This window comes from Lepidochelys kempii, chromosome 15, assembly GCF_965140285.1.
Source record: "Lepidochelys kempii isolate rLepKem1 chromosome 15, rLepKem1.hap1, whole genome shotgun sequence".
In the NCBI taxonomy this organism is placed as follows: domain Eukaryota; kingdom Metazoa; phylum Chordata; order Testudines; family Cheloniidae; genus Lepidochelys; species Lepidochelys kempii.
Genome location: NC_136394.1, coordinates 26,032,438 through 26,053,504, shown reverse-complemented (window position 1 = coordinate 26,053,504; position 21,067 = coordinate 26,032,438). Strand labels below are relative to the sequence as shown.

The 21,067-nt window shown below is 38.7% G+C and overlaps 1 protein-coding gene across 4 annotated transcripts in view; it reads left to right on the top strand.

Moving 5' to 3' along the window:
- Positions 1 to 21,067, top strand: part of IFT81 (intraflagellar transport 81) — a 66,588-nt gene that overhangs the window by 33,908 nt on the left and 11,613 nt on the right. For all 4 annotated transcript variants that reach the window (XM_073312632.2, XM_073312628.1, XM_073312629.1 and 1 more), the window contains 6 exons: positions 12,138 to 12,287; positions 14,028 to 14,156; positions 16,431 to 16,520; positions 18,261 to 18,347; positions 20,464 to 20,535; positions 20,633 to 20,718. In XM_073312632.2, the coding sequence (XP_073168733.1) occupies positions 12,138 to 12,287; positions 14,028 to 14,156; positions 16,431 to 16,520; positions 18,261 to 18,347; positions 20,464 to 20,535; positions 20,633 to 20,718 (614 nt within the window). The remainder of the gene's footprint in view (positions 1 to 12,137; positions 12,288 to 14,027; positions 14,157 to 16,430; positions 16,521 to 18,260; positions 18,348 to 20,463; positions 20,536 to 20,632; positions 20,719 to 21,067) is intronic.

The following is a 21,067-nucleotide window of genomic DNA, read 5'->3' as shown; positions in this document are numbered from 1 at the left end:
TCCAAACACCAGTTTTGATGGTTTGGTCAAGCGTCCAAACCACACAATAACCATAGTTTCTCAGCTGCATGGCACAGCCCCTCCTTGCTCAATTTGGGCATCATCTCTCTCTATTGCATCAAACGTGGGAGGATGTAACATCGGACAGATGGGTACTAGAGCCCATTACATCAGGTTATAATATCTGATTTACCTCCATCCCACTGTCCCACCCCCCTTTCCCATCCCTCTTCAAGTACCCATACCTCTCACAATCATCTACTGACACAGGAGATCTCATCAATCCTAAGACTAGGGACCATAGTACCAGTTCTATTTCAACCAGGGGGAAAGGGTTCTACTCAAGATATTTTCTGGAGGCCAATACTAGATCTCAGACAATTGAATAAGCATCTTAAGACATTTGAAATTCAGGATGGTGTTCCTACCAGGTATAATTCCCTCCCTGGAATCCGGGGACTGGTTTGAGATCCTTGACCTCAAAGATGACTACTTCCATGTAGCTATTCATCCCTCTCACAAAGATTTCTTCATTTCACACTGATCACAACTATTACTAGTACCGGGTCCTACCCTTCATCCTGTCTTCCACCCCAAGGGAGTTCTCAAAAACCATGGCTGTTGTAGCTGCGTACCTCCGTCATCTAGGAATAACCGTTTTTCTCTACCTCAATAACTGGCTCCTCAAAGGTTGGTCTTATCAGAAGGTGAGTTCAAACAGCAACTTCACTATTTCAAAGTCTAGGCCTATAGATAAATCTTGAAATCAATCTTGATTCCTACACAGCGAATACTGTTTATAGGAGTGTTTCTGGATTCAATAAAGGGCAGAGTTTACCTCCCTCCTGACAGGTTCCTTGTTCTAAAGAACCTTATCCAAAGAATGCAGCTCAGGCCAGCCAAGGACATGTTTGCAACTGCTGGGACACATGGCAGCTTGCGTTTTTGTGACACAAAATGCTAGGTTGCATCTTTGATGTCTCCAGGAGTGGCTCACGACAGTTGTGTACCCAACAAACACAGTCTGAACAAACAGGTGTCTGTACCCAGCTGTGTCCTTCAGGCACTCACCTGGTAGATTTCAGAGTAGCAGCCATGTTAGTCTGTATTCGCAAAAAGAAAAGGAGTACTTGTGGCACCTTAGAGACTCACTTGGTAGAAGAATCCTTCCAATGTTTGTGCAGGAGTCCCATTCAACCACAATCCCCCTATGGTCATGTTAACATCAGACACTTCCCTCTTGGGATGGGGAGCACATTTGAGTCCTCACACAGTCCAAGGCAAATGCTCACAACAGGACAACACATGCATATTAATCTGTTGGAGTTAAGAGCGGTCAGAAATGCTTGTCTGCTCTTTCTTCCCCTACTCAAAAACAAGTCCATTAAGATCATGACAGACAACATAACTTGCATGTATTATATCAATCATCAGGGTGGAGCACGTTCCCCCCTTGCTCTGCACTGAAGCGTTAAAGTGTTGGAATTTATTCATAGCCAGCCAAATAGTCATCTCAGCTTCTTACCTGATGGGTTTACAAAACCATGGACAGACAACCTCAGCAGACATTTCTCCCTAAATTATGAATGGGAGTTGGCCTCTTGAAACCTCAGCTTGGGAATTTTATTCCTAAATATTCCTAGCTTGGGAATTTCCAGAGGTTAACCTTTCAGCCATGGCAGCCAACACAAAGGGCAGGAAATTCTGTTCTAAACGGGGACTCGATCCCCAATCTCTAGAAGTTGCTTTTTCTTCATTGCATGCATATCCTCTAGCTCCACTGCTTTAAATGTCCTCACTAAGATCAAGCGGGACCAAGCCAAGCTCATTTTGATTGATTGCACCAGCTTTGCCAAGACAGGTTTGGTTTCCTTACCTCATCAAACACAACTCTTGCCTTCCATGGTGGCTCCTGAGCAATCCTCGACTGTTATCTCAGGATGCAAGTCAAACACTTCACACCACTCTGAATGTTCTGCAACTACAATCATGGTTTCTCAATGGTTCTTGGGATTAAGAGGCGGCCTGTGTTCATCGGTAGTACAAAATGTACTTTTAACTAACAGAAAGGAATCTACAAGATACACTTATTTTCAGAAATGGAGAAGATATCATTTCTGGTGTAACTGGCACCATCTTACACCTGCCCCATCATCGTTTTCCACAGTCCTGGATTACTTCTTGGAGTTGGAAATGTCAGGGCTTTCTGAGTTCCCTCAAGGTTCATTTAGTGGCAATAACAGCTTTCCACATGCCAGTATATGGTTTCTTGATGTTCACTCATCCAATCACAACGAGATTCCTGAAAAGCCTTATGAATCTTTGTCTGCAGATTAGAGCCCCTATGCCACGTCGGGATCTCAACTTTGTTCTTAACCAGCTCACCGATCAGCCCTTTCAACCAAACAGCCCTTTCAGCCACACATTCTTGTGCTCACTGCTACATCTGCCTGTGAAGATGGCCTTTTTGATGGCCATCACTTCTGCTCAAAGAGTTGGGGAAATGGGGACTCTAATGGCAGGCTCTCCATTTATTGTGTTCTCCAAGGAGAAGGTATCATTATGACCCCATCCAAAATTTTTACCTAAGGTTTCTTCTGAGTTTTGCATTAAACAAACTATTCACCTTCCAGTTTTCTTTCCTAAGCTACATCAATCTACACAGGAATCTACTTTGCACATGCTAGATGTTAAGAGCCCATCAGCCTTTTACTTGGACAGAACTAGGCCATTCGGGAAGACTCCTAGACTCTTTGTTTCTATTGCAGATAAGTCTAGTGGAGTCTTTATCTTCACTCAGAGACTTTCTAAATGGATCTCTGGATGCATTATTGCCTGTTTATGGTTCCCCTGAAGTTCTACCTCCCCAACAAATGACTGGACATTCTACTATATCACAATCTGCATCTGTAGCCATACTCAAGGACATTCTAGTTGCTGAAATCTGCAATGCTGCAACATGATTGTTGGTGCATATGTTTTCCACCCATTATGCTTGGTTCATGCTGCAAGATCAGATGCTACAGTAGCCGATGTAGTTATTCTCTGATGGACTCTTCCAAAACTCCAGCCTCCTTAAGGGGAGTCACCTGAAGTGCAGCACCCACAGGGAGACTAGAAGAAGGAGAGATTACTTACCTTGTGCAATAACTGGAGTTCTTTGAGACGTGTGTCTCTATGGGTGCTTCATTACCCCTCCCCTCCTCCCCTTCGGCGTTTCCTCTGTGGGACTTTGCGGTAAAGAGGGAACTGAGGGTGGTTCGCTCGCACAGCCCTATATAGTCTCCATATGGGGCACAAGGATATATAGGGCACATCCATGGGCCAAATGGGCACTGGTATGAAAAATCTCCTATCAAAGGCACATGATGCATGTGCATCTGAAGTGGAGTGCCCACGGGGACATACACCTCCACTTCTCCTTTTTGTATTTGTACATGATTTTTAAAGGGATTAAATGGAGTCTTAATGATAATGCTAGCTATTAACACAACTATCTTCTTCCCAAGTCCTGTAGTAAAATCAACATGTTCTTTTTCTCTTATACTTAGGCATTAATGTCTGTGATCTTACATCTTTAATTATTTATTATCAAATTGCTCTCTCTAGTGCTGCTGTATCCCCTTATGGCATGGCAGTCGCTGGATTTGGCATTCAAATGAATACCTTCTTTGCCTGGATTCTCAGACCAGCAATTATATCTTCAGTTGAGGTCTTCTTAGCTCTTCATCCACTGAAAGGTCAATCCTGGCTTATGTTTTTGGGAGCCAGTGTTTTGCCTTCTCCTCTAATCATGAAAAGGAACATACAGCTTTCCAGTGGCAACTAGTTCAAGAAGTTGCAGAGCCGGATGGAATTTACAGGCAACAGCAGGGAGGGACCAATTCACTGGATACCAAACTACAAAACGCTAGAGCTAAATTGTCTGTCTGCTGCAGGGATTGTGAAATCTTTTAAGTACTTCAAACAGAAGTACAATGAACATAGGGGCAAAGCTGGCAAGCTGTTGGCTGCAGCTGTCAGATCCTGAAAATTAGGGAATCAAATTTTGACACTTAGAAGGGTAGATGGTTCAATTACAAGTGATCCTAGGTAAACCTGTGATATTTTTAGCTCTTTTCATAGCACATCATACTTTTCAGAGTTCAACGTAGGACCCCTGGAGCCTAGACTTTCCCAGGGTATCAGAATTAAATAGGATCAAAGCTGGGTTCACCCATAGTAGATGAAGTTAAAAAGAACATTTGTTGAGAATGTAGCCTATGGCATCCCATGGATTTTTAAACATGTAGTTGAGTTAAGCAACTTGCTTGCTTGGTGAATTATTTTTACATACAAATCTCTCTCTCTCAAGCAGAAATATTTTGTTTGCAAATATCAGGAGAAGAAAAGAGGCCTTTGACTATAGATCATTCAGCCCCCAAAGTGTCCTAGTCAGTGTGAGTCCATCAAAAAAACAAACTTCTGTTAGCAATACTAGATAGATAACTTTAAAAATATGGTCATCAAGGAGCTGGCAGTTTAGGCGTTAATGGGTTTGAGCAGGGACTTGGGATATATTTTCCCCACCATTATGCAACCATCTCTTTCTCTTAACTACCAAGTGAAATATTGGAGAAAGGTTTTAATCCTTTCTGCCAAAGGTTCTATAAATAAATTAAACAGGGGGAAAGAATGTTACGGTCAATCCCACTGTGAGTACAAAGATGGCAAGTCTATAGAATTGCTACTGAAGCCAAAAGCTCTTGCTGTAAGACATTAACCATCACTGAAACCAAATGTATGTTGTAAGTCCGACTTAAAATATGGCTTCACACAACTGAATGCTCTCTCAGCACTGACAGGCATGAATAAAGCATTAATCTTATTGATCTCCATGTTTTCAGTGATAACTGGAAGCACTCTTTCATTAAATATATTTGGATTGGTACAAATTATTACTAATGGCTGTTGTAATATCCCTTCCTGCCCAGCAGCAAGCATCTTAGAAGAAACTTGCTAGTTAACATTAATGAAGAACTTCCGTGATTGGCCTGTCTGATGAGCAGGTTGTAGGATAACTTTCCTTTTAATATACCAAAATAATTGGCTTCTCTCTAAAAGTTTCTCCTTAGTATATGAGTCATTAGTCATATGTAAAAATATCTATACTGGCTCAAACACAGAGATCTGAGATTATTGAAAACCTGTCATGCCCAGGAACTTTCTCTGACTGAATTTTAATTGCTTGCAAGGCCTTTATCATGTTAATTGGACTGGCTAGAAAATTAACCATCTGCTCCTTGATTCTCAGTACACCGATTTGACTAAGATTTTTTATGGCTGGCGTACTGAGACAATGATAGTGTCCCAATGTTAACAAAACTGCTTGTTCAGAATCTGCATTCAATTCTTAATTTTAGAAATAAAAGATCCCTTTTGGGGATTTAGACTGACCTAATATTATCCAGGTGTTCTTAATTATTAATAATTTAGATGGTTTTCGATACCTTGACACAATTGCTGCTAAAATCTTTTCTTCACATTTAATACCTTGTTTTCGACATTGACTTTCTGCAAAAAGAAGTATTTTTAATATTATGCATCCAAAATGATATCACCACATTCAGTGATTGCCACAAAAGTAAGGGATTAATTTGTGGATTTGTTTCACCCCATCCTCTCACCCCCCAAAAACCCAGCCTCTCCTTTCATCTTTTGAATGTTTGCTGCTGTTAATCCTGTAGTAAGGAGTTTGTGAAATCTCCATTCTTTTGTTCTTTTTCCTGTTTATATGATATAGGATACCCAAATAAACTAGTGCCTGGCTACATCTGAAAGATTTTTCTCTACTAAATCTTTAAAAATTAATAACTAAGAAGTCAATGGCAGTATTAATGATAAAGTAGAAAATAAAATTCTTAACCCTTATAGTGGAGCAAGTTCTGCTGAGATTTACACCATTTCCTACTTCACTGGAACTGCCCAGGGTGAATCAGTACAGAATATGGCCCATCATGTTTATAAATGCATAATCCCAAGCACTCAAAAATAATGGGATTGGCTTAAAAATAATTAGATTTTAAAAATAAATATTTTGGATTGTCTTTTGTTGTTGTTTTTTCCTGCTGGTTTTTGGGCCTTTAGGGTTCTCAAGCTTTTCTCTGCAACTGTGAGGGCTAGAAACTTACAACATGACTCCACAAGCAGGATCTTAAAGAAAAACACCAAATATTGTGAGTTGTTTAAACTTCTGATTGACACTTTTGGTTATTGAAAGAAATCTAGAAGAAAACCTGAACTAACATAAATCAGAATTATGCTGCTTGCAAAGGGCTCAATCTTGCAGAGCACTTGAGCATATTCTTAGATTTAAGTATGTTAGTACTGCCGTTTGAAGTCAATGGAACTACTTGTGCTTAAAGTTAAGAATGTACTTGTGTTTGCAAGATTGGGGCCAAATGCTGAGCACTTTGCAGGATCAAGCCCTAAACTGTGTATAGTACATATAATGGACATAGTTTATAGAGGATTAGAGTATATTGTATGCCAGTGTTCTTTCATTTGGGAAAGGATTACGAAAACACAGGAAGCAAAGAAATAGGAGGGAACGAAGATAACCATTTATGTTCCTAAGAATATAGTTCTTTAAAAACAAAGACTTAGAAATGTTGCCTGTTTGTTTATGATACACTGCCCTTTCCAGGATTGCTTTGATTGTGTCAAATATCCCAGATACACTGAGAATTGTAAGAGGTGCTAGGTCAAAAGCCAGGTGACGTAACCATATGAAGGGAATATGTTACTTAAGTGTTACTTTTCAGGAAAGGAAAGATGATCTTGTGGTTAAAGCGTAGGACTGAGAGTTAGGAAATCTAGGTTTTGGCTCCAATTCAGGAAAGCACGTAAGCATGTGCTTAACATGCTTACGTGCTTTGCTGAATGAGGGGATAAATTTACAGCTGTCCCACAGATTTCCTGTGTGCTCTTGTGAAAGTCAATTTAATAGCTCTGACTCAGTTTCCCCATCTGTAAAATGATAATACTTATCCATCTCACAAGGGTGTTGTGAGACTTAATACATTAATATTTCTAAAGTGCCTTTAGATACTAAGATGGAAGTCAGTAGAGCAGGGTAAGTGATAGTGTTGGTGGATCTTTAAATAAAAAGTGAGGGTTATATAGCTAATCTGTCCTGGGATTCTAGGTACCCACGTGCCTCAGAACTATAAGTTCTGGTCAAAGTCCGACTTTTATTCAATCCATTTTATAGCATAACTAGCAGGCTTTCATCTTACATCCACCCATATAAATAATCAAGTGGAAAAGCATAATTTTTCTTTGCTTACATTCAGAGATTCTGTATCTCAGGGGGCCTCTGACTTGGCTAGCAAGCAGCAGTCAGAAGGCTGGTATGTTTACTTTAAATGTTACCTCAGCACCAGCAAATGGTTCTTGTCCAGTCATTTGATCTTTGAAGTTTAAATAACTATTAATGTTAAAAGAAAAGGAGTACTTGTGGCACCTTACAGACTAACCAATTTATCTGAGCATAAGCTTTCGTGAGCTACAGCTCATTTCATCGAATGCATTATCCGATGAAGTGAGCTGTAGCTCACGAAAACTTAAGCTTAGATAAATTGCTTAGTCTCTAAGGTGCCACAAGTACTCCTTTTCTTTTTGCGAATACAGACTAACACGGCTGCTACTCTGAAACCTATTAATATTAAGTTGCTTGAAAACAGAAAGCTCACTAGGGGACAAATGTCTTTGAAATGATACTTTACTTTGGGAACCAACAGATCCATAGGAATGCTCTAAATGAATTCTGCTTAGCTTCTATGCAGGGAAGAGATGACCTGACCTATGAGTAGATAATTGCTGGAAAATGGACTCCTTTCTATTCCTACTGGCTGGCTGAATGATCTTGGCAAGCCACTTCACCTCTGTGTGTCTCAGTTTCCCCATCTGTAAAATGGGGATAATTATACTGACCTCCTTTGTAAAGTGCTTTGAGATCTACCAATGAAATGTGCTATATAAGAGCGAGGTGGATAATTTGAAAGCAATTTGGCTAAACATAGCTACTTAAAGGCTTCTTACCAGAGTAAAATGTAATATTTTATTAAAAGCTTTAAGGGCCTGATTTTTCCCCCCACAGCTCAAGATGAGTTGCAGGGCACTGCAGATGCTAAGCATATCTGCAAATAATCATAGAATCATGGAACCGGAAGTGACCTCGAGGGGTCATCTAGTCCAGTCCCCTGCACTCGTGGCAGGACTAATTATCTCGACCATTCCTGACAGGTGTTTGTCTAACCTGCTCTTAAAAATCTCCAATGATGGAGAGTCCACCACCTCCTTAGGGAAACTTATTTCAGTGCTTAACCACCCTGACAGGAAGTTTTTCGTAATGTCCAACCTACATCTCCCTTGCTGAAATTTAAACCCATTGCTTCTTGTCCTATCCTCGGAGGTTAAGAAAAAACTTCTTCCTCCTCCTTGTAACAACCTTTTACATAGTTGAAATGCCCTAGTATGCTTTCACACATTTGAAAGGATTGGTAATTTGCAATTAGACTAGTTATAAATTCCCTGATTTGAGGGATCTCTTGGTTTGATTCTTGGCTGCTGGGCTAGGGAGCACCTGGGCTGCCATAGATCTGATAAATCTGCCATGAGCTCATTTCCAGTTAGATTTAACTGGAGTTTCACCTGCTGACCTAGCACTGAATTTGGCCCTGCATTTAGGAGGGTTTTTAAATCTGTGTTACATTTGGAAAAGACTAAGTCTGTAGAAATTCTGCCAGGTTATTTGATTCATTATCTACAGAACACTGTCATCTTGCTACTACGGCTTATATCTTGTTTTATAGTTTCATGTAACTAGAATAATGTAAAATTCAAGATATGCATTTATAAACCAGGAGATTGCACTATATTAGAGCCAGATTTTCATGGCCTAAAATGGATGGGGTTGCAACCCTGTCCACATGTCCGTATCTGAAGGTTTCGTCAATTTTTTTGGTTTTGGATGGGTTGCTTATTATATGGCCCAGACTCAATCGCTAATAATTGAACATCTGTGAAATCAGTTCTTTATTCAACAGGGTCCTTTGGTTTCCATTATTAAGTAGATTATGCTTGGCAAAATACTGAATATGCAAATACTGTGTCTCCCACTCAGGCTATTTTCAAGACCTTAAAAGTAGTTATGGAAGTGAGGAGAATAACAGCTTGCTTTCAACCCTGGGGTAAACTGACAGAAAATCATTCAGATCTGACAGCTGTCTATAGTCACATGTGAAAAAAGTTTCTTCTCTTACATAATTCTTTACTATATTCTGCTGTCCAAATGAAATATCACTGGAACTCCTCCATCAAGAGAGAGGAAGGCAATCCATGTTTTTCTTGTATGGGTTTGTGTTAGTTGGTATCATGTCTGATTATTTTGTAACAAAGTATCTGCTGTAATAGCTTGAAAACCACAGAAAATTCAGTGTTTGCACAAGTGATAAAACTTTTTTTTCTAGTCTGTATAAACTCAGAGGATGTGTTTGAATTGACTGTTATAAAACGTTTCTTTTGCTAATTAACGGGATAAATTTCCAACAATAATATTACAATTGCACTGAGGTCTTTATTGTAACAAAACTACTGCTTTACTGTTAGTGCTATGACTTTTGTGACCTTGTCTATCCTTGTCCTAGGTAATACGCACAATGTAAAATGGTCTCCTAAAGCCACACATACTCCAATCTGCATAGAGCACATTGAGTAATTTGTGGGTTTGTTCTTTCACGAAAAACGCTTATAGCTTTTGGCTTTAAAAATAGTTCTGGAGCATAGCAAGATAGAAAAAGCTTTGGCCTAGATATTGCACAGGATGGCAGATGAACAGGGTGGATTTCATTTTGGGCATTTTGCCCAGGACACTTTTTATAGAACACAGTTACTCTAAGGTTTCTTAGGCTGTAGTCACATCAGTTTTATGCATTATTCTTCAACAGGGAAATTCACTCACAAGCTAGGTACTTTCATGCATCTTAATTTTTAAAGTTTAAAATTGTATCTATGGTAATAGGACTGCTGATATTTTCTTGTGATTCTTTGTTAGTAGAATGCACTAATTCTACAATAATGACTTTATCCCAGCTCAATATTTTGAAACCTGTTTTACACTAAATTATCATAGCGTATTTTATTTGTTTTGAATTCCTTGCTCTCCATTTGTGGTTCTAAAAGCACTTTACAAATGTCAGTGATTTTTGCCTCATAACATCCCTGTGAGGTGTATCAATAAGAGCTAACCTCATTTTATAAATGGGAAAACTAAGAGATAAGAGAAAGTTTAGGTCCTACATTAAAAAAAAAAAAAGTTAGTAATTCAAAGAGCCTCAGTTCTTCTGCATTTAACTTAAGAGACACCTAGGGCCTGATTTTTCAGGGGTATATCAAGTTGAACACGTAAGAACTGAGAAACAGATTAAGTAAATGTGATGATCTGTAAAACTCTGGATTATTATGCTTTACTTTTTAATAAGCAAAAATTGAACTCCTGTTCACTAATTCTAGCTGTGCGCCTTTTATGCTAGTTCTGTGTATGACAGTCCTTCAGCTGGGTACACAGAGTGAAGAGTTGACTCTACTCTACCCTGTCCTTTTGTTAAAAATGATTAGTCAATAATATCTTTCAATTCAGCAAGAGACATTAAAAGAGATCAGTATTTTAACTACTTACAACCAGTACTTAAAATCAAGAATCTTTTCCCTATGGCCCTTTTCAATTTTCTCGTAGCGTTTTTCTGCCCTTTCCCATCATACTTGAGAACTCATAGAGTTTAAGGTCAGAAGGGATCACCAGTCAGACCTCCTGTATGTCACAAGCCACCAACACTGCACATTAACCCAACAACCAAAATTAGACCAAAGTATTACAACCTTCAGGAGACTAGACTATTATGTGCCACTGGCAGAGAATAGGAGAAACCGACCGAAGTGCACCAGTGCTCGAGGCCCCTGCAATGGCAGGGAAATAATTAAATGAGATATACCCAGACAATTGTGGCAAGTGACCTGCCCCACCTGGTGCCGAGGAAGATGAAAACCCCCCAAGATCACTGCCAAACTGACCTAGGGGAAATTCCTTCCCAACGCCACATATGGTGATCAGTTAGACCTTGAGCATGTGAGCAAGAACCAGCCAGCCAAGCACCTGAGAGAGAATGCTAAGTTGGCGCCACCTCAGAGCTCTGGTTAACCCCGTCCATCTCCAGATGTGGCCATCCTTGATACTTCAGAGAAAGGAGGGTTTTTTTTAAATACTCCCTAGAATACATGGGGGTGGGGGAATCAGTTCCTGACCCCTGCAGGTGACTCGCTGAAACCCTGAAGCGTGAGCTTTAGGATCATAGGACTCTGTAATTCTCTGTAATTCCTGTGTTCATTGGTTAAATTTGAGAAAAAAAAATAAACTCTTAATTTTAAAAAAATTTAAATTGCCACAGTGACATGGATCAGAGGTAATTGGAACATTAATGATAATACTTATCCACTGCCTTTCATCTTAGGAGAGGAAGGACAATCTTGTGGCTCAAGCCCATGAATAGACCTGAGTTCTAGACCCGACTCTGCCACAAATGTCTTGTCACTTTGAGCAAGTCATCTCTGTGTCTCAGTTTCCATCTGTAAAGTGGGAATAATAATGATTATCTACTTCACAAGGATGTTGTGCAGTTCAGTTCTGTAAAGCTCTTTGATGTTCTTGGATGGAAGGCATTCTCATGTACGTGCAAAGTACTATTATGTTAACTTTATTATTATCCAAGGGTCTACAAAAATTTGCAAACATCAGTTAGCCTTTCTAGCCCCTCAGTGGGGCAGGTAAGTAGAAATTAATGATTTCCATGTTCCAAATGGCTAAACAGAGGTATAGAGAGATAGAACTGACTTTTCTGATGGCTCATGGTGAGTGATTGGCAGAACTGAAAATAGAACCTGGGAGCCCTGACTTCCAGTTCTCTGCTAAATGCTATCTGAACAGGCTAGTTTATTGTAGTTTAATTGCTATCTGAATAGGCTAGTTAGAAAGCGTGATAAGGCCTTTTTTTTTTTCATTCAAATTAAATTACAAATATCCCTGTTATGTCTCATTTCAGTTTAAACGATATGTTAATAAGCTTCGAAGCAAGAACACATTTTATAAAAAGAAGCGTGTAGAAATAGCAGAAATTACAGCCGAGTATGGTATCCTACAGAGAACAGAAGAACTCCTAAAACAACGTCATGAGGCTATTCAGCAACAATTGGTAAGGCAAAATTCTCCCACTCCATACATTCTAGCCACAGCGATAACCATCAATACAATGATATGGACATAATTGGTTTGGAATTTTTTAATGTGTTTTAATCTTTAAAGCTCTCTTACTATTATTAGCTAAACACTGATAAAGCGTGCTTGGTATAGGAATTGTTTTAATCTGCCAGTTATACTCCGCTATCGTATTTCATGACTAGAAATAGTTTCTTATAGACAGTAGTTCAAGCTCTACATTTTTTTTTCTTGAGTCTGACGGGCCTAATCCTGCACTCAAGTGAAGTCATGGGCAAAAATGTTATTGACTTCAACAGAAGTGGGACTAGGTCCTTAATTAGTTGAAGGTAAGCTTTGGTATATTTTGAGGGCTTTAAAATTACTTTATCAACAATAAGGTACAGATACAAGCTGTCAGAGATACTGGAATAGTATTTAAAAATAGCAACAACAAAATCCAAGCATTAAGAAGCAAAGGTACTTCACAGTGGTTCTTGAAGTAAGTTAGAGAATATGTATTACTCAGAAATTGAAAACTAGCCAAACTCAGCTTCTACCACTAAACAACAAGAAAACGAAAGGAGGACTTGTGGCACCTTAGAGACTAAGCAATTTATTTGAGCATAATCTTTCGTGAGCTACAGCTCACTTCATCGGATGTGGGTGTGGGTGTGGATTTCCCACACCAATCAAGGGCAACTGAATATGCGTGTGTACAGAGTACAAGTCTCCAGAGAATGTATATCCATTCTAATTGCAATAGAATTTTACAGCAAGGTAGATAATGTACATTAGTTATCCTGCAGTAAAAAACACACCCTTTTTGGCAATGAAGACAAAGCCTATATCTAACTCCATATAGCTATTAAACCCCATAAAATGCGCCACACCATAGTGGCTGTAGATATTCTAAGATTAATGTTTTTAAAACCACTAGAGTTGAATGGGTTTTTGTAAGACTGATCCACTTGGAGTTGGTATGTGTGTGTCACTTTTAGAGATTTAATGCCCTGCATACTAGTCTACCATGACTGCTTGAGTCGTTGCTCAACATTCTGTATTACAAACTTACATTTCTTTGCATATTTAATGATTAGCTACTGTAACCACTGTGTGAATGAACAGGTAAAGTTTTGTTAAACTGTGAAAGGAATAAAAATAGTTAAGAGAATAATTTCTCTACTGTATTACATCCCAAATAATTTGAAGAAATATATAGGAAAAATAGCTTTATATATTGAGGCATTACCGTAAACTATTTTCTTCTGTAAAAAAACAGCATTGGAGAATACAGTTGGCAAAACAGTTCAGAAATACTGTATTCTGTTCTCATTTACAAAGTAGGTTTTTTTATAGAATTAGCTATATTTACTACAGATTACATCCTCCAAAATAGGCATCCCTCTTTTTATATATTTAATTGCTCTAGAGAAGATCTGATCCAAAACCCACTGAAGTCAATGGGAAACTTTCTTTTGACTTCAGTTAGCTTAGAATTACCCCCAGATAGAGGTCTTGCAGAAAATAGTTAATAACCTACCAGTTGAACAGAATGGCAGATGCTTTAGTTAGTTCTTACGGCAGTCATAGAGTTTCATCACTCTTAAAATAAACTGATTCTAGCACTTAACTTCACTTTCAGCATTCTTGCAATATTTCACTTACATTAAAGAACTTGCTCCATGGTCTGCCAGCACCTGTCCTCACATTTTGTATTTGTTTCCTATGTCCACAGCAAGCTATTGAGGACAAGAAGGGTATCTCTGGATACAGTTACACACAGGAGGAGTTGGAGAGAGTATCTGCGGCAAAGAGCGAGATGGATGAAATGAAGGGACGAACATTAGATAACATGTCTGAAATGGTGATTTTGCCTAATTTAACAATTGTATTTCTGCAAGCTGGATGTTTAATTTTAGAAAAAATAAAATCAGGATTAACATTTCTGGCACAGGTTTTAAAATAAAATGCAATGTATGTTTGTAGAAATACATTTTGTAATATACTTTTGGGCAATGTACAGCTACAAAGGTGACCTGGAAGAGTTTTAGTAAAATCGGGCATGTGTCTGTTTTTGATGTACAAAGAATGCCTTTTTAAAAAGTACATTTGCATGCGTGGGCAATGTTTCCTGATCGTTTTCCCTTTAGAAATATCAGGGGTATCAAATCTGGGCTTCCTTGGTTCAACATTTTTGTGATTTCAGGCATTGTCTATTGTTAGTATTGGCACCTTAATTGAAAACATGGAATGGGATTGAAACTTAACAAAGACTCCCTTTTCCAAAATGTGATTTAATCACTGGAAGTTATGGTTGTTAACAAAACCGAAACATAATGAGTTTTAAACAGCCTGACTAATCCCTTCCCCTTCTCCATTTTCAACTGTCATGAATCTTGTGATGTCGTCATTTAACTCATCATAGACAAGACAGGACTTGAATTTCTAATGAAAAAAACATGCAGAAAAAATATTTTTGAAAGCCTCTCAAGCCTTCTTTATTTATATATAGTAAAGAAACAACAAAAAAGGGCACAGTGTTGTTTTTTTTTTTTTTAACACTTTGCAGGTCCTTTTTTAAACTGACTGATGAAAATAAAAAAGCATTCTTCTCAGCCAGGAGGCTGAATATGATTTGAACAGTTAGGCAACATCATTTCATTATTTCAAAATATTTCTATTTTTCAAGGTATTTTACAATCATTTCTAAATATACTTGCAAAAACCTAATTGTTGCTGAACCAGTAATAGGAAGCCCCGGAGCAAGAGGGATTTCCTGCTCTGGAAAGTCCTGTCAGAGGAACATTGAGTACTCAGATTTATATATATTTCTACCAGGGGAAGCCCCAGCCTGTCAACACATTTGCAGAAAATATAACGTTAGAATCCAGGAGAGACTACCTGCTGGGTGTCTAACCAGTTTAAAATTAGGAGAAGGACTAGGGATTGGATTGGAATTAGATTGATGGAAAGAAAGAGGATCACACAAGTTTATTGGGAAGCAAGAGATTGCCATCAGTTAAATAAGGTTTGAACCTCATAAATGTTTGAGGTTCTACTATCTTTACTGCACACAGTGGTCCCTCTTTATGAGGACTTCATTGTAAAGCTATCCCCGTTAAAAGGCTTTTGTACTCTAGATTACAATTTGTATTGGTCCTGAGACAACTTCCATTGAAGTGAGTTCATCCATTAAGTTCAGTGGGCATTGGATTGGATCCTGTGTTCATGGAAATGCTCCCTCTTTATTACACGCTGTACAAAATACCTGGTTTTCAGAAACAGCCTTTGGGAAGGTCTACACTAGAAGTGCTGCATGGGTGCAGCTGTGCCGCTGTAGTGCGTCTCGTGAAGAGGCTCTCTGTTGATGGAAGAGCACTCTCCTATCAGCATAATTACTCCACCTCTAGGAGAGGCGGAAGCTATGTCGGCAGGAGAGCGTCTCGTGCCAGTGTGGACAGCACTTAGGTCGCTGTAATTTACATCGCTCACAAGGGGGTGTCTTTCTCACACCCCTGAGCAATGTAAGTTAAATCGTCTTACACAGTAGTGTTGACCTGTCCTTAGACAGAGAGGACTAAATTTGATGTAAATATGTGTAATTTTGTATCTATCCTGATGAAGAACATTATAAAATATCAGTAAAAGATTTTATTCTCATATTTATTTGTAGCTATTCTTTTTGTACCCACCTTACAGATCAGTATATGCAAGTAATGTTAGAAGCTGACTAGAACTTTTTGCATTTTTTCAGTTCTTGTCAGGGTTTGACAGGCCATACACCGGAGCTAAAAAAGTTCAGAGACCTTTATTCACAGTAACTTCCAGTCTAAGCAAGGTATTAGGTTGCATAATCAGCAGGGTAGAATTCATCTATATACAGAATAAACAGGCAATTCAAACCATGGGAGCAGAGCTGCAGTAGATTGTGATGGTACCCCTATTATCAAATGTACTATGTTTCTTAATTATCATTTGCCTATCATTTATTTTACATAATATATGATTCAGTCTCCTTTCTTCACATCTCATAGCTGTTTTTTCCCCATATCTTTCCCTTCCTTTGACCTCCCATTCTTTATACTCTCACTGTTTTACTAATAGCATATTCATGTAGTGCCTTTTCTTCATATATCAGGTAAAAAAACTGAATGCTATGGTGGCAGATAAGAAGTCAAGTTTAGCTCCAATTATCAAAGAATTGAGACAGTTGCGGCAGAACTGCCAGGTTAGTAAAAATGTTTAGGAATATATTGTGTAATAGACATTAGTGAACTGTCTGTGCAGTGGGACAAATTTTCAGAAATCACCTCTAAATTTTGCTTTGCAGTTTTGCCAGTGAATTCAGGGCACATCTGCGACCTGCTTTACTCCAGTTTTATACCACTATAACTGTGTTTGGTTTCAGTAGAGTTACAGCAGCATAAAACTGGTATCACAAGTGGCAAATCAGGTCTGTAGATAAGTCTGTCTGTAAACTGCCATTCAGAAGTTTGTGTCCAAAACTTGCATGTGCAGATTGCATGTGCAGATTTAGAGGCTGAGTTGAGGCCCCTATGAAAATTTAAGGCAATATGCATGTTACTTAAGTTTTATTCTTAGTTGTTGGAATCCAAAGAGCTGGATCCTCTGGTGGTACAAGTCTATATTGTCTTGTGAACATAGGTGCTGGAACTAGAGGTGTGGGGGGGCGATGCTGCAGCACCCCCTGACTTGAAGTGGCTTCCATTATATACAGGGTTTACAATTTGGTTCAATGGCTCTCAACTCCCCCACTATACAAATTTTCCAGGATCCCTGCTTGTGGATTTAAACAATTTAATTGTAAACCTTGGGGATTTTCCCCCCAGAAAAGAGAATGATTTTAATGACAAATAACACTGTTGTGTTAGTTACATGAGAGCCTTCCTTACAGCTGTATGGAAGGCAAAACCCACAAATATACATGATTTACAAACCTCTGCTACCTAATACAAGACCACAGTCAACTTGGAGGAAAGCTGGAAGATGTAGAATAGGTAAACTGTGGTGAAACTCTGATTGAGAAAAGCAATTTGCAACATGAAGTGGCCAAAGGGGTCTGGAACTCTTAAAAATCAACAATATAGCCATATTTTTCGGCTGAGGCTTTTTCCCTCACAATAGTAGTTCCTATGGTGACGACAACATCACGACAAAACAAAACATCATAATTAAGCAATAACACACCGGAACCATCTCATGTTCCAATCCTTGAAGATGGCAATTTTATCCATTGGCTTTAGAAAGCTACAGGGCTATGGGGGGGGAAAAAAAAGTCATCCAGATCCTTAGCTGGTGTAAACTGGCCCACTCCCAATAAAGTCAGTGGAGCTCTGCCCCTTTTTTACCAGCTGAGGATTTGGACACATTCTTTTCATAATTCATTTGAAAACATGTGTCTGCAAATACAGGATAACTAAATGGGATTTAGTAGCAATATGTACTCTTTGTAGGGGAAAGTATGATAACTTTTATTGTTTGCTAAAAAGTTTTAATGCAACATCAATTTTTTTCTTTCTTTCTGCAAAGCCCAACCTATTCTTGTTTTATAATGTAAATAAATGTGGACAAAATTGTTTTTACATGGAACATAATTAATCATCTAAACTATCTTGTAAGCTTAATGTTTAAAGAGCAAGTAAAACCTTTGACACAATGTGAACAAATTAGAAATTGAATCCACCATGTTAAAGACTTTGGATATAAATATAAAAAGGAAACTTGTATGTTATGTTGTAGTTTATACTACTGATCCTCCAATATGCAGGGCTAGAAGTGATACCCTTGTAATGATACGTGTATGTCTGCTTGGTTTATGTAAGTCGCTCTCAGTGTGCCAATAGCTGAAGTCGAAGTGTGAGATTGACAAGAACTTATATTGCTTAGGTGCCTTATGTTACTAGACTCAAGTTTTCATTTACACGACCTTTTGCCCTTTTCACACCAGGAGTTAACCCAAGAATGTGATGAAAAAAAAGTCCAGTATGACAGCTGTGCAGCAGGTTTAGAAAGTAATCGCTCCACACTTGAACAGGTAAGATTGTTCTTACTGTATATTTACAAACTCTATGAAGCATATAATTCATTATGGGATAAATTCCCCCGACCCTGCCTCTGGAGAGGAAGGATGGCCCAGTGAGTGGGGCACTGGTGGGATGCGGGAGACCGAGGCTCAATTTCCTGCATTGCCACAGACTTCTTGTGTGACTTTGGGAAAGTCACCGAGCCTCTCAGTGCTTCCGTTCCTCATCTATAAAATGGGGGTCCCAGAGAGGAGATGGGGATTGGAGGAATAAAACTGCCCATTGAAATGTCACAGAATGATGCCCCTGTAACTGTTTCGGTCATGGGATATACCCACCCCACCCCCACCCCCACTTTCTGGACAAGGAAGGCCCCAGTGCACACAGGTTGGGAGTGACTTGACATCCCCAACTATGCATTTCCAGCTCCATGCATCCTGAGCTGCCTAGGGCTAGCTGGAGTTGTACACATCTCTTGTTTGAGCACAACAAATGCATTGAGTGGGTCTTCCAGGCCCATCCAATGGAATCTTGTCCTGACCAGCAAAATTCTTTTTGCAAAAGATGCATCTGCCAGAATCCCTGCTCACTCATGTAACACCTGCTGGGATAGCATTTGGCTGTTGGAATGTTAATGAATTATTACCAAGAGACATCTTCAAATGTTTATGTAACTAGAATGCCATTTTCACTAAATTAGCAAAACAAAACCAATATTTAATGGATAAATTTAATGAAATGTTAATCAGCTGCTATCCAGAGGCATACAGAGTAATTGTTTTCCCTGCGAATTTTAAAAATGCTTATACAAAGTGCCCGTTTGCTTAGGATATTGGATAGATTACAGACATTACTTTTTTGTAAATATACAAACATATACTTGTATGTCTAAGTGCTTGTCTACACCTAAAATGCTACAGCAGCACAGCTGCTCCACTATAGTGCTTCGGTGCAGACACTACCTACGTTGATGGGAGGAGTTCTCCCATCGGCGTAGGTAATCCGCCTCACCAAGAAGCGGTAGCTAGGTCGACGGAAGAATTCTTCTGTTAGCCTAGCACTGTCTGCCCTGGGGGATTAAATCAGTATAGCTACCTCTCTCGGGGGTGTGGATTTTTCACATCTCTGAGAGATGTACCTTTACTGGTGTAAAATCCTAGTGCAGACCAGGCCGAAAACAGGGATTGTATACACACAGGTTTTGAACTGCTTTAACTATATCAATTTAGAAACGGATGTAGTTAAATCCATGCAATCCCCTAGTGTGTATGCAGATATACTAGTATAAATATATATATATAGTGTGTGTGTGTGTGTGTATATATATATATATATATATATAGTATAAATATCCTTATATTGATCTAGTTTCTGGATACCAACCCTAACGGTTTTGTCTAGACTTGAATTTTAAGTCCTATTCGAACATGTTAATTGATTGTCAATTAACATGTTAGCTAACATGATTGTACCTTCTGATGTAGACCTTTCACAAATGTGTTCCAGGACACAAATACTTATGACATGAATAAGAACTAGGATTTGAGTCCTGGAACACATTTGTGAAGTGTCTGTATTAGAAATTATGATCGTGTTAGTTAAACATGTTCACTGGTAATCAATTAACATGTGTTAGAACATGCCTGAAAATTCAAGTCTAGACAAAACACTAAGGGGCCAAAGGGTTTTTTTAATCCTTTCATTACCATTTTAAAAGGAGCTTTAATACTGGAAAACCCAAATGATTTAAACATTTAAGGAACTGAACAGTATGTAGTGATGTGCATTACCTTCATTTGCTGCGACAGAATTTTAAGATCTTTTGGTTGAGAACTCTCTTAAATATAAAAGTGCTGAATGTCTCAGATTTAAATTGATGTAATCTTTATAGAATTCAAAAGATTTTGAGCCCAAAGCAGAGAATAATGCTTTGCACAATAAGCAAAGGGAATTCAATTACTAATTCACATGAAGGTAGGGGCCATTGACTGCAGTTAGAATTCTGCACTCAAAATGATGGCAGGATGTTGCCCTAAACACTTCCAGTTGTACTTTGTACAATAACAGTCTGTCTGCTGGGGACTTCAAGAATACTGCCTAATAAAATATATTGTTCTCATACTGCAGGAAGTAAAAGGGCTGCGTGAGGAATGTATTCAGGAAGAAAGCTGCTATCATCATACTAACTGCATGAAAAAGGTAAGTCCACAAGAGAGAAGCCTAAACTTGCATAGGTGAGAATATTTAAGTAGGAAAGATGGTATATGTCTAAAATATGCTGTGTATTTCTTTTTAGAATCTAGAAATACAACTTCAACGTGCTAAAGATGAGATGAAGACGTATGTTTCCCCAGATCCACAAGACAGAAGAAAAGCAATTAGGTAAATGTTCTTGTCTGTCTCTTGTGTGTTAATTCAGAGGATTTTTATAAACTGAGCCTAAAGTTATAGATGTTTTCATTGGTATTTGAACTGGAAGAAGGAATTCACCATCTAAGCTTAAAAATACTATAATATTCAAAAAATAAATATCCTGCATCTAAAAGATATTGTTGTATACCCAGTAGTTCTCTCAAACATACCAAAAATCTTTCCCTTTGCGTTGGAGACTATCGGCCAGACAGTAACTTTGAACTCCAGGTTCCCATTGGAAATGGATGCAGAGATGTCTTGCCGCAGCCAAGCCCAGGGAGGAAATATGGCTGAGTCAGACAGAGAGAGTCAGCCAAGT